Source organism: Diorhabda carinulata, chromosome 5, assembly GCF_026250575.1.
Source record: "Diorhabda carinulata isolate Delta chromosome 5, icDioCari1.1, whole genome shotgun sequence".
Lineage (NCBI taxonomy): Eukaryota > Metazoa > Arthropoda > Insecta > Coleoptera > Chrysomelidae > Diorhabda > Diorhabda carinulata.
Window position 1 is genome coordinate 13,863,891 of NC_079464.1, and position 17,005 is coordinate 13,880,895.

Consider the following 17,005-nt stretch of genomic DNA (forward strand, 5'->3'; position numbering starts at 1 on the left):
TTTAAAATGCAGTTTTCTTTGAAACATTTCTTAATCTTAAATTTTTCCTTCCGAAACTGTAGATTCTGATGAAACATAAATACAGATTTGAAAATAAAGAAGCTAAAATCCATCTTATTTTTATACACCCAATCACCTGTATATTCTTATTAATACGTGAAGATTAGGAGTACTTTCGGGACATCCTATATAAGTAATTAATATTAATATGGCTACGTAAAAGGAAAATTTTTGAAAAATGATTCTCCCACTAGAAAATGTATGTATACATATATGTAATTCGCCTAGTATACCACTTTTCCGTTTTGAAATGAATACACTAACTGACCATGTTTATGATAACAGAATGACCTATTTAGAACTATTTTAAAAAAATTATATTGGTCCTCTGTATAAAAAAACTGAAAATTTACTACTATAAATATAATTAAAATATCAGTTTTTGTTTCGAACCTATAACTGTTTTATTTTGTATTTTCAAATTCTTTTTATAACAAATCTAATTTTAAAAAAGTGCAAACTTTACAATACTAAAATACCCACATTTTATAAAAATTACTCACCAATTTTCATTGGAAGGTTGGAATGTTTTAAATGTTTAGAGAAAATCACAATGAACATGTTTTTAAACGGTTTTCTTATAGTCTGCAGAAAAATTCATTCTATATCAGTTTTTGTTTCGAACCCATAACATAACCCAACATAATCCAACATAACCTAACATAATCTAACATAACCAATCATAACCCAGCGTAACCTAACCTAACCTTACATAATCCAACTTAAACTAACATAACCCAACATAACCCAACTTAACCTAACGTAACCCAACATAACAACTTAACACAACCCAACTTAACCTAACATAACACAACAAACCCAACATAACCTAACATATCAACCTAACACAACCCAACTTAACTTAACATAACAACCTAACATTACCCAACATAACCTAACGTAACCCAAGATAACAACTTAACATAACCAAACATAACCTAACCTAACCCAACATAACCTAACCTAACCCAACATAACAACCTAACATAACCCAACTTAACTAACATAACCCCACATAACCTAACAACCATAAAAACAAGAACAAGCAATAAAATATCTGGTCCAAAGATATGAGAATATTTTTTCGAAACGGCGTAATGGACTAGAAGCCTACGATCTTTTTTGCAAACTATTATATGAAATATAAACGGATTTCTTTTCGAATAACAAACAAAATGGAATTTGAAATTGCCATGTCTTCATATTTTGGATTGTGAAAATGCTCGAAAGAAAAAGATTGAATAAAGATGAAACCGAAATTCAATTAATAGAAATATACGATTATTTGTTTAGCAGAAATTTATTCTTATATCGTATAACCAAGTTATCCTAACCTTTTCTAATCTATAGTAATTTTCCACAAACAATTATATATAAGTCATATTTCTAAGCTGATACATTATTATTATATGTAAAAAATCACTCACCAGTTCACAAATTCGCCATCTTGCTAGTTAAGATTTTTCTAAGCATCCATAATTTTCACAACACAATATTATATTAAAACACGGAAAATTCTTTATCGGATTATTGTACACACGCACTTTCACGAGCATCAAAGAAAATCAAATCACGTTTAACGTTTATTTTATTATATTATGGATATACTGAAATTTTTTATGTTTCAAATAAAAACTTTCAACATTAGTCACATTCTTTAAACTAGAATCGAAAAGTTTTTTGTTGTTATTGAACAGAACCGGTCTCTCTGTATTTTATTTCTACAATAATAATATAAACAATTCAATAAATATGTAACAGGTGAAAAGTTTTGACATTGACAATAATGGCGGCGAACTATAAAGACAGATATGGCCGACATCTGCCTAGACTGTCAAGGGTCAATGAACTTTTTGATGCTATATTTTAGATTATTGATTGTTTAATGTCTATTAGTAAATTGATAAAACACACAATTGCAAATAAACCGAAAAAGAAAATTAATTTGTATTATTCAAAAAATATTAATAGAATCGCTGCTTTCGATAAAATACAATTCACTGAATTCATACATTTTACTGGAAACCTTAATAAGACAATATCAATAAGAAAATAGTTTTCACTTCACAATCTAACACAAAATTTTACGAATGGATAATTTAGCATTAAGTACGTCTGCCCGACTTGGTAACACTGTCAAAATTTCCTTGTTTAAATAATTAAATATATTGTTCAAAGTTTGTGACGTCAACATTCGCAGTGCGCAAGTCAAAAACAAGTCTTATTATCAACAAAGAATTCAAAAGGGGTCTCACTCACTAATATAATGTTTTCTTAATTTCCATTGAAACAGAATTAAATATTATCGATATAAAAAAGAAAATAGTTTTCATTCCACAATCTGAGACACATATTGTTGGTAATAAATTTAATATCAAATAAATGAGATAAAAAATCACTCAACCGTTTACAAATGTGGAATTCGCCAGATGGGTTCGATTATTAAATTTACTCTACACTTTTTGTTAGATAATTTCCATATTGAATAAAATAGTGTTTTCAAAGATTAAATAAATAAAACAATATATATAGTTTTTTTCAAGTAAACACTATACTAAAAATAAATTTACGAACGATCGAATCTTTCGTTTGTTAATTAACAATAAACATGTAATTTTTATCAAATTGAATAAATACATTATGTTCTGTGTTTTCTCGAAAATATTATCATTCAGTGTAACAAAGTGAAACTCAAGGAAAATGTAGATCGACAAAAAAAATAGTATAACATACCAGTTTTTCATTTAATATTCAAAATTAATTCAAGAAGAAACATGCGATGTTTCACAAATAACGATACAAGTAATTAAAAGTTTTTTTTTTAAATTTAATTAATATTGATTTGAGAAAATTGTTGAAATCCATAACATGGACCTACAATCCTGCAACAAATGATTATTCTAGTTCAAAAAATTTACTTGTGATGGATACGTAGTTCGTTGATTAAATATGATTACTCGAACGATTCTTTAGTTTACTAATTAAAAACTAATTATAAAATGTTTGAGCTTAACATGATTTAATTTAAACGTTATTTGGTATAATAGATCAAAAATTCAGTAGAACTTCAATTTACCTTCGGCCTCTGAAGGCGATAGTATCATAAAAGTGCATAAATTATTTATCAAAGTGAACTTTTACTTGATATTTCGTTTTATTTCTATGGTATTTTATAAATTATAATTAGTTGTTGAACCAAATGGTTGTTCTGGTGTGTAATACTTGTAAGATAAAATAGACTTCAAGATATCCGTTAAGTATTAGAGGGCAATAACGACTTAATTACTATGTAAAATATTATATTTTAACGGTGCAAAATCAGTGATCGTTACCAATATATTCTGTTCCCCCGATTTATTAGAGCTACATAAAAATTAACTATAACGTTTGTTTTCAGTTGGTTCATAAGTGCCTTGGTGTAAAGTGTAAATTTATTTATAAGTAAGCTATTTTAACGAGATTTTACTCGAATTTGAATGCTACTCCAACCCGTTAATTTCTTTTTCTAATAAAATATGAAAATTTAGTGAAAATAGACGTAAAACGGTTTTAAGGTTTAATAAACTATATAGTAAAATTGGAACATTCAAAAATTAGACTCCACTACAAACATAATCAATATTCGTTATTTCAATATAACAATTGTCATTATTTATTCAAAAATTAATCAGGATATATGGAAAATCTTATATATTAAAAAAATTGATGATTTCCATTCCGAGTCCGTTCAGGCGTTCTACCCAACCGATTTGGTTAATTTTTTTATCAATGAAAGGTATTGATGCACAGATCAGCCATCAACCATCGGATTTCATCTAATTTTCACCATTCTCAAGTTATACTCAAATGCGATTTCCCCCTGTACATTACTTATGAGAGTTTTTCACATACACACGTTCTATCCTCAATATCTCAGGTTCTACTCAAGATAGAGACTTCGATTTGATTTAAGAACACTCGCTGAAATATCCTCTTTCTTTTGGGTTTTTGAACACTTAAATCGGTTGAGTTGGAGAGGACCTAGGCGCGGACATTCAATGTGGAGTAATATTTCGAAAGGACAAAATAATAGTAGATAATTGAATAGAAAATTATTTTTCAATTAACCCAACGTTATTGCCAATTTTAAAAAATAACCCAGGTATTTGTAGGTTTTTTTTGTAGAGCTTTTGACTTTTTTTTCACGGTTAGTTACACTAATTTTTACAAAATGTGTTAAATAACAGTTTTGAATAAAATACTTTTCTAGTTTACCACATTTTAGAGAAAATCTTCGAAAAATGTGTGAAGATATTACTGCTCTTGTTATTGACAACGGATCTGGGATGTGTAAAGCGGGATTTGCTGGAGATGATGCTCCTAGAGCGGTTTTTGCTAGCGTGGTAGGCAGACCTAGATATCAGGTAATTAATCCGTAAATTAAATTCGAATATTCAAGAAATATACTACTAATTTATTATAGTTTTTATAATTTTTTTCTAGACAATAATAATTGGGGGATTTCATGAATAATCCATAATTTGAAGACCTCTTATCTATACATTGGAAAAAATTATAAAAATTTAGAGGGCTGGTCTGGTTGCCGGCCGATTTCTTTCATTTTTTTTTCTGCACGGTATTTATGCCTAGATAGAGAGTTAAGCGCGGTCATCCATCATTATGGCAGATTTTTTACTATTCCCCGATACTTTTTGTACATAAATGTTGACGACGACGTATTTATTTGAAATCAAAAGAGGAACCAGAATTAAGTCAAATTATGTTTGAAACAATAATGCAACAGTGGGTTGGGGAGTTCTAAAGTATGCAAATATTTATATGATCAAAAGCTAATCTGGCAATTTGAATTTTTAATTAAAAATACAATCGCGTACAAAATTCCAGAAGGAAAAGCAGAAGAATAAACAAGAAAATTTCGAAGCTAAAAGCTTCTTCTAATGAATTGTCAACATAACTGAGAATGCCAGACATCAACCAAAGAGATATCCATAATTTAATAATGAAAAAATAACATTTCTAATTAAATTATAATGTTTAACGAATAGTATCATGGAATTGATTTCTCAGTATCGGTTGATATATAGGAAATACAATTTTCTAAACCTCAACAGCGAGTCCCTATTTTTTCTATTATGTTGAAATTTCCTCAATATTAGAAATATATTAAAATGGAAATGTCCTCAGAAAATGTGTCTGGCGAATGTTTTATTGAAAGAAAGATCAACTTGATGGTATAACATCAGTTTTATCGTCACTTTTTCAGGGTGTAATGGTAGGAATGGGCCAAAAAGACTCTTACGTAGGAGACGAGGCCCAAACAAAACGAGGTGTTTTATCAGTGAAATACCCGATCGAACATGGAATCATTAGTAATTGGGACGACATGGAAAAAGTTTGGCATCATACGTTTTTCAACGAATTAAGGATTTCTCCAGAAAATCATCCAGTTTTATTAACGGAAGCTCCTTTAAATCCAAAAATTAACAGAGAAAAGATGACTCAAATAATGTTTGAAACTTTCAACTGTCCCGCAATGTACGTTGCGATTCAAGCAGTTCTATCTTTGTATGCCAGTGGAAGAACTACTGGTATAGTGATGGATTCTGGCGATGGAGTTTCGCATACAGTACCTATTTATGAGGGTGAGTTTGAAAACCAAATATGTGATAGTTGTTGAGTTTTTAGAACGAAGTTTTCCATTTTTTAAAATGAAATTTCACGTGTATATATTCAACAGAACAAAACTGTAAAGTAGTTTCTTTTGTTACAAAAAATTTTAATAATTTTCAAAAAGTATACTAATAAGAATTGAATTTATAGGATATGCTTTACCCCACGCGATTCTGCGTATGGATCTAGCTGGACGGGAATTAACAGATTATCTAATGAAGCTTTTAACAGAACGAGGATATAGCTTCACCACAAGTGCTGAAAGGGAAATTATCAGAGATCTTAAAGAAAAAATTTGTTACGTAGCTTTAGATTTTGATCAAGATTTAGCAATAGCGCGAAATACCACTTGTCTAGAAAAATCGTACGAGCTGCCAGACGGACAAATAATTACTCTTGGGAACGAGAGATTCCGTTGTCCTGAAGCTATGTTCCAGCCATCTTTAATAGGTGGGTAGAAATCTTATTATAATACACGGATTAGAAAAATATTTTCTCTTAGACGATTAACAAGTTTAAATAATATTTACGCAGGCATGGAAATACCCGGTATAGCTGAGACTACATATTTATCCATAATGAGATCCGATATGGATATCAGAAAAGATCTATATGCCAACACAGTATTATCCGGCGGAAGTACAATGTTTCCAGGAGTTGCCGACCGAATACAGAAAGAGATAGCTGCGTTAGCACCAGCTTCAATGAAAATCAAAATTATAGCACCTCCTGAAAGAAAATACTCAGTATGGATAGGTAGGTTAAAATAATAATTATTACAAACATTCCAGTCGTTGTATTATTTTGAAATTAACTCCGTTCCGCATTAAAAAACAAATTTTTAGGTGGCAGTATACTTGCTAGTCTCACCACCTTCCAACAAATGTGGATATCCAAAGAAGAATACGAAGAAGCCGGATCTCTTATCGTACATAGAAAGTGCTTTTAAATAATATATTTTTTATATTTGCAAATAAATATTGTTTAACTTGACTTTTTTTTAATTACAGATTTGATTTATTTATTTGTTGCCTTTTAGCTAGTTCAGGATCAATAATTATAAAAAAATAATTTAAAACTTCACTAAAAATTTAAAACGATTCATCTTCTGTGCTTTCCCCTGCGTTGTTATGTCTGTCCAATTATTGATCAATTTGTGAAAGCAATCAGTTATTGTAGAATATTCATTAGAGCTCGCTCCCCTCTATCCTTAACGATCTCTAGCCGGACAAACCGAGCAGATGCTGTAGTCTGGAACAAGATTCCGAAAGAACGGAAAATTTCCTCGCCGACATCAGTTGTATGAGAACCGGCGTGGAAATATGTTACATCGGTATTGGATGCGTTAAAAAATCGTATTTTCAAAGAAAATTTTATGATAACTAACGAACGAAGGTGTGTTATTAAACGATGTGAACGTTTGTTTCTTCATAAATGAAAACTTCCGAATATATAGGTATATTTATTCGTATATTCAGTTTGTAATTTTAGACGCCAACAAGTTGCAAATTTTTTAATTGTGTATTGCATCTACGTACTTTAAATACTTTATTTGGAAAATAATATCAGTATTTTACTAACGTGTACTTCTTAGTTTTTTTTAGAAGTTCGTGTATATCTTAATATATTGGGCTGTTGTAAAATATGCCATATTTTTCGTGTATGTAGCGTTGTCTATTCACTAGTAGTTTTTATAGTTACTTTTTAACATTTATACAATAAAAAATCAAACGGGGTTGATTACTAAACAAAGTTATTAATGATAAGAGAGTATTGATAACACTTTTCGGTCGCTACATTTAGAAAAATGTATTTCTTTTAATCAGAAGGTGTATGTGGGACTCTACCATATTTTGCAATGAATCAATGTCGTTTTTTCAAACGAAAAATTTATGCACTTTGTTATTTTTCCGATATTTTTTTAAATCGATTTTCTAATATATTCTAAAAATATTAAATTTGAAGGCAGTACAACTGCGATGCAAAATTTGAGAAACAGCTTTATACTTTATGGTTAAACCTTGCACCAAACGTTTAGTCAAGTTATATCCCATTTTCTACCCACAGCAATATTGTAACAAAATAATACATTATGGCTTAATTTGATTGATGCCTATATCAAATGTACTCCATCGATTATTGATTTAATCAGGTTAGACTAATAACAGCTGTTCGATTCATATCAATGTGGTATTTTTGTTTTCAGAGTAAAATGGCGAAACTTGGAAATTTCCAAACATGAGAACGTATAATTTAGCATAATATGGGTGGAGGTTTCTATAATAACACTCCGAGCGAAGACATCATAAACGATAATACTGTACAAGTGGCGTTTTTTATCATTTATACTACAATTTTCGTGATGGGTATATTTGGAAATTTACTTGTTTGTTATGTAGTTTTTCGTAACAAAGCGATGCAAACCGTCACTAATTTGTTTATAACAAATTTGGCTCTATCGGATATCTTATTGTGTATGCTTGCTGTTCCTTTTACTCCTCTTTATACCTTTCTGGGAGAATGGGTATTCGGTGGACTTATATGTCATTTGGTGTCTTTCGCTCAAGGAATAAGCGTCTACATATCCACGTTGACTCTAACTTCAATTGCCATCGATAGATATTTTGTCATAATATACCCTTTCCATCCTAGAATGAAACTATTTACTTGTATAGTAATTATAATTATTATTTGGATATTTTCTATAATAGTTACTTTACCCTACGGTGTATACGTCAAATTAGTTCCGTCAGAGAGAAATAAAGAAAAATATTTTTGTGACGAGAATTGGCCAACGGAAGATTGGAGAAGAGCTTTCGGAGGAATAACTACGGCTATGCAATTTTTTATACCTTTTTTAATAATGGCATATTGCTACATATGCGTGTCTATTAAATTGAACGATCGAGCTAGATCCAAGCCGGGATGTAAAAATTCTCGAAAAGAAGAAATCGATAGAGAAAGAAAAAAGAGAACGAACCGTATGTTGATTTCGATGGTAGCCGTATTTTTAATATCTTGGTTACCGTTAAATACTTTTAATATTGTCAACGATTTTTATCAGCAAATGGAGAAATGGTATTTTTATTATTTAGCTTTTTTCGTTGGACACGCTATTGCCATGTCGTCGACATGTTATAATCCCTTCCTTTACGCTTGGCTAAACGAAAATTTTAGAAAAGAATTTAAACAAGTCCTTCCTTGTTTTTACGGAGCAACTAGAAGAATTCCAATATGTACATTCGAAAATTGGAAATCTGAGAGAACTTGTAACGGCCACGAAAATCAACAGGTAAGAACTGTTAATAATTTAAAAATAAAAGGAAAGCAGACACGAAACTAACAAAATAACAATAACTCCTTATTTTCTTAGGATTCTTTGTTACCGTCTTCAGGAATACATCGAAAATTATCTTTGCGAGATAGAAAATCACCTCCTCCGCCGTTCAAAATGGATAGTGTAGAAATGGAAAATATAATGGTGCCATCAGTCAGCACAGCGGAATACGATTCAACCGCAGATATCGTTAAACTAAAGCTCATTAGCGAAGAAGAACCACCCCCATACGAAGATGAAAAACCCATAGTAGAAACATAACATAAGTAAGAGTTTTACAAAACTGATAATTAACATAATCACTAGGAGATTTTCTTTTGATCTTATCCCATTCGAATATTTCTTTTAGGGGCTTATAAAAAATAAATTTCACATAGGTACAACTATTAACCGCAATGAACATACCCAGCATCATTGATACTGTTAACAGTATTGAACCAAACGCCTTGTATATAGGTTAACAATCTATTGACGATGTACGTTAAATATTGGTAATAATAACGTTCTTTTCTCTGCCAATATATACAAGGTATATACTCAAATTTGTGTACATCGTTTTCTGAAGCTGATAGTTCTTTTTCATAAACACTTTTATTTAAAACTATTAAATCAAGTTCCTAATATACTTCAACTGAGACTTATCAAACATTATTGGTTAAATTTGAAACAAAATTTATATTCTGAAAGTTGGGAAGCAATTAGAAATGAATAATTCAAAAAGAAAATTCCAGATTCTATTGAAAATGTCTTGTTTGCAATTACACTTTTTAATAAGAAAATTTTGATCTAATAAACTATTTTAACGTACTAATTGGGTATTGTTTAATTTGAAAAATACGTTATTTATTTTTTAGGGAAATATACGACAACACTACTAAAGTTAGTGATCGAGAGAAATTCAAAGAACTACTAATATAGTCAATATAATAATTATCAAATGTTTGTACGATGATTGAATTATATGAATAAATGTAATTATTTATTTACTATATTTTACCACTTCGACACCTTTAATATCTTGCGAATAAAAAAAAATATACAGAATTTTAGTATAAAAAATTTCTTAGATTTTTTCATCGTCAACTCCTAATATATTTCTATTATAATGCCATTCGGATATACCTCTCCCTGGTACGCCATTAATAATACATTTATGAAATCTTTCATTCATCACAGCTTCTCGATTACTTCCCTTATAATGAACGGTATCATACAAAAATTCCATATGGACGTCGTATGATACACCCTGTGCGTCGAAAGTAAAATTCAGTACCTTCGGAAGTACTCCATTTTCGGCGTGCTCCGGCAAAAACAAATCGATGTTATCAATAGGATCTAATTTACCATTAACGTGGTTAACAAAACCCATTTCTAAATGAGATGTGGTACACGGTTGACTAACGACACCTAACGCTATTTTAGTTTTATCTGTTAGATAAAACATAGAATATATGTAACGGTGCATTAAGGACCAATCTCTTTTGAAGCCTGCAACGAATATCAATATCAAAATTATGATAAATTAACTACGAAAAAATGAAGAAAACACAGAGATTCATAAATGATAAAGAAACATTATTAATTCACTTACCAAAACTGTGGTCTCTAAAAGCATCTACATTAACAAATGGAAAAGAAACTGCGTCAATTTGAAGGGTTCCGTTAACGTAACCCATTTGTTCATAATGTTTCTGATGAGCACTGAAAATTAGGTCATAAAAATAATAATATAATTTGGTAAGTAAAACTTATATTTATTGTAATGATAAGTTAGTAACGTTACATTAAACTGATGAAAACAATCAACAATGAAAGTAATTATTCGAGTACTTACTCTTTTAAATTTTGGAATAGCTTTGGTGACCATTCTTCTCTAGCGATAGCTCTTGCTATTACCGATATAGGTACATCAACTTCAAAAAAGAACCATTGGTAATCACTTGTCCAATCGAGATCTAAATCGACATGAAATCGATTATGGGGGTTTAAGTGTTGCCTAAAAGCAAAATTTCGATTTATATACAATTTAAAAAAACCACTTGAAGTTAAATGCACGAAATCGAAACATTTCAATATATATTTTTTGTGAATCTTTTTTTCCAACAAAGTAGATCTGATCAAAAGCATAAAGTTAATTAAGAGTATGTACTTTCGAATGTATTTGGATGATTTTTTTAAAATTTTTTATTTATGTACACCTATTATTGAAAATATACTAACTTCATCAATCCCTTATACGTGATTTTCCATTTTTTCATAGGTTTTAGTGGAGTAATACAAATTCCTCCACCGGAATAACGATCTTGTTTATATAGAGAAATCACTGAGGCATCTAAATTAGTATCAGGTAATTCCTCACTTTCTAAAACCCCATAATCTGGATGCTACAATAAAAAACCAAATGTAAGTAGCAATAAGGAGAAAATAAATGAATGTCATTAGTCATAACTATATAAAAAAGGAAATTTGAATATCAATCACACAAACAATAATAAAAAAACACGTTTAAAATAGGGGTTCGTTGAAGATTCATATTTAAAAGAATTAAAACACAAAATGAGGGGTTATAGGGTTTAAAGAAGAATTAGAACAAAGGAAACTGATATCTGTAAGGAACATGAGTTACAAGGAGAGATCGATGATGCTCTACAAAGTCATACAAATGTCTTTAAAACAAACGTATTATAATCAACTTGTTCCACAAAAATATAGAGACAAAAAATTACAGTGCCATTTTCTATGGTGCCGTGTTTTTTTATTACTTGCCCTGTTTTTTTCTATTTAGAGATCCCATTACTAGGTACCTACTTCGTGTACTGTATTATTCTCTTTTTCTTCTGCCTGCATGTTTGACATTGATAATTTATAAAGTTGTAAATAATTTTACAATTTTTACTTACCACTATATAGACTAAACCAACTATTTTGCCTTTTTGTCTACGTTCGGTTCCACCACAAAAATATATTCCGTTTTGTGATACGGCGTGGAAAAATACGGCGTCAAACGCCTAAAAATAGTAAAAAGAAAGTTTAACAATTTTCGAAATTCGTTCAAAAAACTTACTTGGTCATGGTTTGATAACTGTTGCAATCTATCAAAAATTTCTATTTTATATACGTGATTTTTACCGTAGATATAACATTTCAATCTTTTCAAAAATAATAAGGAAACCATAAAACAATATTTCAACGAGTACCATTTCCCTTTCTGAGCGTATACGTTTAAAATTTTTTCTGGATTAGTTTTTGACGATTGTTTGATCAAGTATATTCCAAAAATAAGAATAATTACTATTATTCCGGATGCAAGCATTATTTTCTAATCTATAAACAAATAAATTATCACCACAAAAGTAACAAAAGATTATTTCTATTTGGTATTTATTGCAGATTAGTCTTTTATGTTGGATATAAAAGATAAAATATATTTTCGTTTACTATGATTAAAGGTAGTATTAAAACAACTTTTGTAAATGTAACTAAGGCTTCAAAATAATTTCTAAATTTGAAAAAATCACTGAACGAAAATATTAACATTCTTACAAATCATTTTCTAATTCTAAAAGTAGATAATGTAAGTAGTAAGTGGATGTTGATATAAGTATATATATTTTAAAATTTTAGCACTTACATATATTGATTATGTGACTAGAAGAAGTTTTTTATTTCATTTATTCTTCAAAAAAAAGTGAAACTGATTTTCATTTTATTTAATTGACCGATAACTAAATAATTTTTTTGGTATGAATATAAATCTCTAGTAACAAGTTATCTTATCATTCAAGTATCATTATGTTACATAATTTGAATTATTTTTTATTTTAAAGTTCCGTTCAGTAATGATAACATAAAAAATTATTAATACTATTTTGGAGAGTTCCAAATGAAATCATAACACAAGCAAATATGAATTCAGACAAAAATACTGTAATAATCTTAAAAACGACAAGAATATGGAAAATATCATTATAAGTTTATATTTTTATTAACTAAACGTAGATTTTGAATGTATGTAATTTGGGATATATCAAAGCATGATTCCAAGTTTCAGCTTCATACTTTTTTTTACTTTATATGTCCAGTAGAAACATTTCGCTCAGTATACCTCAAAATCGTATTCAACACTTCCTTCTGAATAGAATTTTAAAAACTTTTAAATTATTATAATTATTACTAAAGTCGTGTCATTACATGTCTCATAATATGATGCTCTTAATGCACTCTCTTACTCTACTCTTCTTCACATCAAGTATTGGTTTCTTTTTTTTTTCATAATGATTGTTTAGTAGCGTAAGTTAAATTTAAATCCTAATAGATGTCGCCACCTAGAATTTGCGTCAACAGTCGTCAGACATGGCTACTCAAGCATTGTAATATTTATTCCCTTCACTTTATAATTAAAATAAACTAAAATGTGTCTTTAAATATATTCGCACCAGTTCAGTCCTGCTTTTTATATAACGATTCAATCAATTCACAATTTTTGCAAAGGTCGTAGACGGTAAAATTAAAAATATTTCTGTCAACACTGGAATTTTCAAATTATTATATGTTCTTTAAGATATAAATATCAAAATCGATCATATTGTTTTTGTTTGTTGCGGGTCACGCAAACTATAGGTAGGGCAAACAATTTTGACTTGTAGTGTACCACGCATTGCACACTATTAAAAAAAAACAAAAATGAAAGTAAACATTTTATTAAAATTATAACGAAAACCAAGTTAGTTGAAAAAAATGATTCAATTTGAATTAGTTTCAGAATAATTACAATTTTTTTCATGTTCAGAAATATTCGATATATTTCCACGGTATCTACAACCTTTTTCTTTGAAAACACAACAAAGACTAACGTGTTCAGCCAAATCCTCCAATGCGAAGTTTCTAGCATCCTTAATAACCCCTTGACAAGAAGGGCAATTATTCAATATTTTACAATTACTACAAATGTGATGTCCCCTTTCACAAAGGAAAATCGAACTGACCATATATTCGGTACAAATAGGGCATTCCAATGTTCTACGTAATAAATCAGAATTATCAATAGTGTTTAACAAATGACGTGGTATGAACGAATTATCAGACGATAGGGAACTTTCATTTGCAGCATCTTCATTTGTTTCTATAATTATTGTAAACTTTATAGTCGACGTTATCCCTATCAATTTATAGATGTTTTCGAGATTAAACTTGGTGCATTTAATTATGGGTAAATTGGTGTCTTCTAGTGTTTCAAAACTTTTCGCATTTTCAAATGAATGATTTACGGTATTTGTCATATCAGGTATTTTTTGGTTTTGACTTTTATTTGCAGTGGAAATAATATTATCGGATGCCAAAGATATTATAGAACTAGAACTTGATGAACTAATACTGGTAGTAGTAGACTTTTCATCAGAGGATTTACAATTTGTATTGGTAGAAGTTTTCAAATACTCTGTAGAATTTGAAAATATGGGTTTATTCAGACCATTTGAATTGAAAAATGTTGTTGAAGGTACAGTATTCCATATAGCTTGTTTTATTTTTCGTTCATTTGTACATACATTTGGTTGATATCCACTATTTGTAGTTGCCTGTATCTGTTTGGTTTCACTTTTTTTCGCATGTTGAAAAATACGGGAATTATTGACTTGCTCTATGTAACTAGGAGACGACCAAGTAGTTGAGCATTGAGTTTGATTAGAACTACTATTTGATTTTAGAATATTGGTTGCGAATAAGGGAGAGGGCATAGTCGTTGCAAGAGATGTAGACAACATTGACTGATTAAATGAAAAATCTTTGCTAATTGGATTTGTTATGCAAGAAGAAAATGCTTTTACACCAATTGATTGATTGGACGAAGAATACGGATGATATTTTAAATCACATCGGTTGTCAATACATCTGAAGCAATGTTTTCTTTCATCAAATTCCTCAATTGGTTGTTTTTTGAATGTTATTATAGGAGAATTTTCATTACTATTCTGCAATTTAAGTGTATAGTTTAACGTCTGTTCACTAGATTTAACTGAAGTTACAATCACTTTATCACTACAAATATATACAAAAAACAAACAAGAATTTACAGAAATAACACACACATAATGTTTAAACATTTGAACAGGTATGACAATATTATCGAAAAATATATTATTGCCATGTCTTTGTACCAAATGTGAAGTTATATCAGATAGAATTATTTGTTCACTGCACCCTTCTTGAAACATTGGACATGTTATCGTTTTAAATTGACAATATTTTTCGTGGTTTTCTACGTCCTTCCAAGAAATTAATGCGTCACAATTTGGATAAACGCATGGAAAATTCAAGAATTTTGCTACCCTCTCGAAGATTAAGTTTCTCCGAGCTCCATCTGCATATTTAATATCCTTACATCTTCCGCATTGATATTCATTGTCAGAAACAGTCATGATTGGTGGAATTGATAACGTGAGGCCACAGATTATGCATTTCAATGATTTCAGAGTTTCTGTTAGATCCGAGTTTACTTCAGAAACCTCCCTACAAGTAAAAAAATAAAGTAATACAAAGTTTTTGTGCTTTTTATTGGAATCCTTTTAATTAAATAAAATTCTGAAATGTTTAATGCAATATCTTTGCATAACAATTGACTACTCCAATTTAATCTGTATCACATGAAACAGAGATATACATATGTTATATACCTGTAAAGAGAATATTTATTGGTTTATTTTGAGATTGATTTTGATTTTTTTATTGTCTACATTACATTGCTTTATTCTTTTTCACATTTTTCTAATTTCCATACTTCTTTTAAATGTTGGCAACATTGTTAGAATTTTATCTCTTATCAGTTGGTACAGATGCAAAAAAAATCAATTTTATTTAATGAGGTTGTAGAAAAAGCAGAACTTTCAATACAGAAAAACATTTGTTTCTAAAACTAAAAATGTTTCCAATATATTTATAGACATGGTTCATAATTTAATATATCAATTAGTATTATTAAATTGATCAACATATTCCTATATTCAAATAAAATCGTTAATTGACGAAGATACTTGAATACATTAAATCAAATACTGCACGTCTTGTATCCTATTTTACTACATTACATCACAAAGATATACTTTGGGCCGATTAACTATGAGAAATATTTAAGATAGTTACGAGACGTTATTATAAAAAGACAATTATTTTTGTATAGCTACTATTCTCGTTGGATTAACATAATCGCATGTTCAATTTTTCTCTTCGAAAGTTTACATCATTTTGTGTTTTATGAGATGAAAAAATAGATCTACATCAGTAATACAATAATATTGCTTTGTTGATAAAACTATTGAATGTATCAATAACTTACATTTTCAGAACAAATGAAAAGTAGATTCAACTAAACAAGAAAGTAATACTATTTAAAAAAAATAAATCGAATGATTCATACTAGTTACTAGTCACTTTATCACTTAATATGCATACTAGACATTTATACACCCATAATTTGTTTTCATAGATACATTGATCGTAGTGATCATATCTACAACTAAAAAGTGGGGTTATATTATTGACAAAAATAGTCGATTATTTATAATCGATATAAAACTATGTATAAAAATTGTCTCATATTTTTGAGAACCACCAATATATGTATAAGTAACACAGGTCTAATATAAATAATAAAGTTTGATACGATACAGGATAATCTTGGTTTTTTTGATAACATATAAAACAGCTTTTTTACTAAAAGTACTTAGAGATCCTTAGTGTATTTTTGGTTGCCTAATTTTGGGAACGTCGAAAGTAGTTGAAATTATGTAAAGCCATTACGAAATGATTAGCAAAGTAGATGATCTACCTCGATGTAGAAATTAGAAAACTAATAGTCTGCACGAGGAAACAATCGCTTCGAATGAGTCAAAAGACCAACACGTAGCAATGAGGATGGCGGAGAGAACTGTAAAGAGAATAATA

General features: G+C 29.3%; 3 protein-coding genes across 6 annotated transcripts; 2 read left to right on the forward strand and 1 right to left on the reverse strand.

Moving 5' to 3' along the window:
• The first annotated feature begins 3,491 nt into the window (after positions 1 to 3,491).
• Positions 3,492 to 6,723, forward strand: LOC130893700 (actin-3-like). Its single transcript, XM_057800006.1, has 6 exons — positions 3,492 to 3,501; positions 4,310 to 4,463; positions 5,324 to 5,702; positions 5,881 to 6,180; positions 6,265 to 6,486; positions 6,576 to 6,723. Exons 2-6 carry the CDS (start codon positions 4,341 to 4,343, stop codon positions 6,677 to 6,679), a joined length of 1,128 nt encoding a protein of 375 aa, XP_057655989.1. The 5' UTR covers positions 3,492 to 3,501; positions 4,310 to 4,340; the 3' UTR covers positions 6,680 to 6,723.
• A 133-nt stretch (positions 6,724 to 6,856) lies between these two features.
• LOC130893702 (prolactin-releasing peptide receptor-like) lies at positions 6,857 to 10,126 on the forward strand. 2 transcript variants are annotated; one of them, XM_057800011.1, is made up of 4 exons: positions 6,857 to 7,186; positions 7,937 to 9,022; positions 9,104 to 9,333; positions 9,922 to 10,126. In XM_057800011.1, the coding sequence occupies exons 2-3, from the start codon at positions 7,994 to 7,996 to the stop codon at positions 9,326 to 9,328; spliced, it is 1,254 nt and encodes a 417-aa protein (XP_057655994.1). In that variant the 5' UTR covers positions 6,857 to 7,186; positions 7,937 to 7,993; the 3' UTR covers positions 9,329 to 9,333; positions 9,922 to 10,126. The 2 variants fall into 2 exon arrangements, with proteins under 2 accessions (XP_057655994.1, XP_057655995.1); XM_057800012.1 differs by having other exon boundaries at positions 6,857 to 7,125.
• LOC130893701 (uncharacterized) lies at positions 9,790 to 16,997 on the reverse strand. 3 transcript variants are annotated; one of them, XM_057800010.1, is made up of 7 exons: positions 16,398 to 16,997; positions 12,132 to 12,391; positions 11,968 to 12,075; positions 11,288 to 11,451; positions 10,902 to 11,063; positions 10,659 to 10,768; positions 9,790 to 10,555 (listed from the first exon to the last, which is right to left on the reverse strand). In XM_057800010.1, exons 2-7 carry the CDS (start codon positions 12,378 to 12,380, stop codon positions 10,131 to 10,133), a joined length of 1,218 nt encoding a protein of 405 aa, XP_057655993.1. In that variant the 5' UTR covers positions 12,381 to 12,391; positions 16,398 to 16,997; the 3' UTR covers positions 9,790 to 10,130. The 3 variants fall into 3 exon arrangements, with proteins under 3 accessions (XP_057655993.1, XP_057655992.1, XP_057655990.1); XM_057800009.1 differs by lacking the exon at positions 16,398 to 16,997 and adding an exon at positions 12,699 to 12,818; XM_057800007.1 differs by lacking the exons at positions 9,790 to 10,555; positions 10,659 to 10,768; positions 10,902 to 11,063; ... (1 more) ...; positions 11,968 to 12,075; positions 12,132 to 12,391 and adding an exon at positions 13,315 to 15,574 and having other exon boundaries at positions 16,398 to 16,990.
• Between the last annotated feature and the right edge of the window lie 8 nt (positions 16,998 to 17,005).

Excerpts from the sequence above, each read along its gene's own strand:
- LOC130893702 (XM_057800011.1), top strand. The coding sequence starts at position 7,994 with ATGGGTGGAGGTTTCTATAATAACACTCCGAGCGAAGACATCATAAAC. Across the intron at positions 9,023-9,103 it reads ACGGCCACGAAAATCAACAG|GATTCTTTGTTACCGTCTTC; the intron begins GTAAGAACTGTT and ends TTATTTTCTTAG.
- LOC130893700 (XM_057800006.1), top strand. The coding sequence starts at position 4,341 with ATGTGTGAAGATATTACTGCTCTTGTTATTGACAACGGATCTGGGATG. Across the intron at positions 4,464-5,323 it reads TAGGCAGACCTAGATATCAG|GGTGTAATGGTAGGAATGGG; the intron begins GTAATTAATCCG and ends TCACTTTTTCAG. Across the intron at positions 5,703-5,880 it reads TACAGTACCTATTTATGAGG|GATATGCTTTACCCCACGCG; the intron begins GTGAGTTTGAAA and ends TTGAATTTATAG.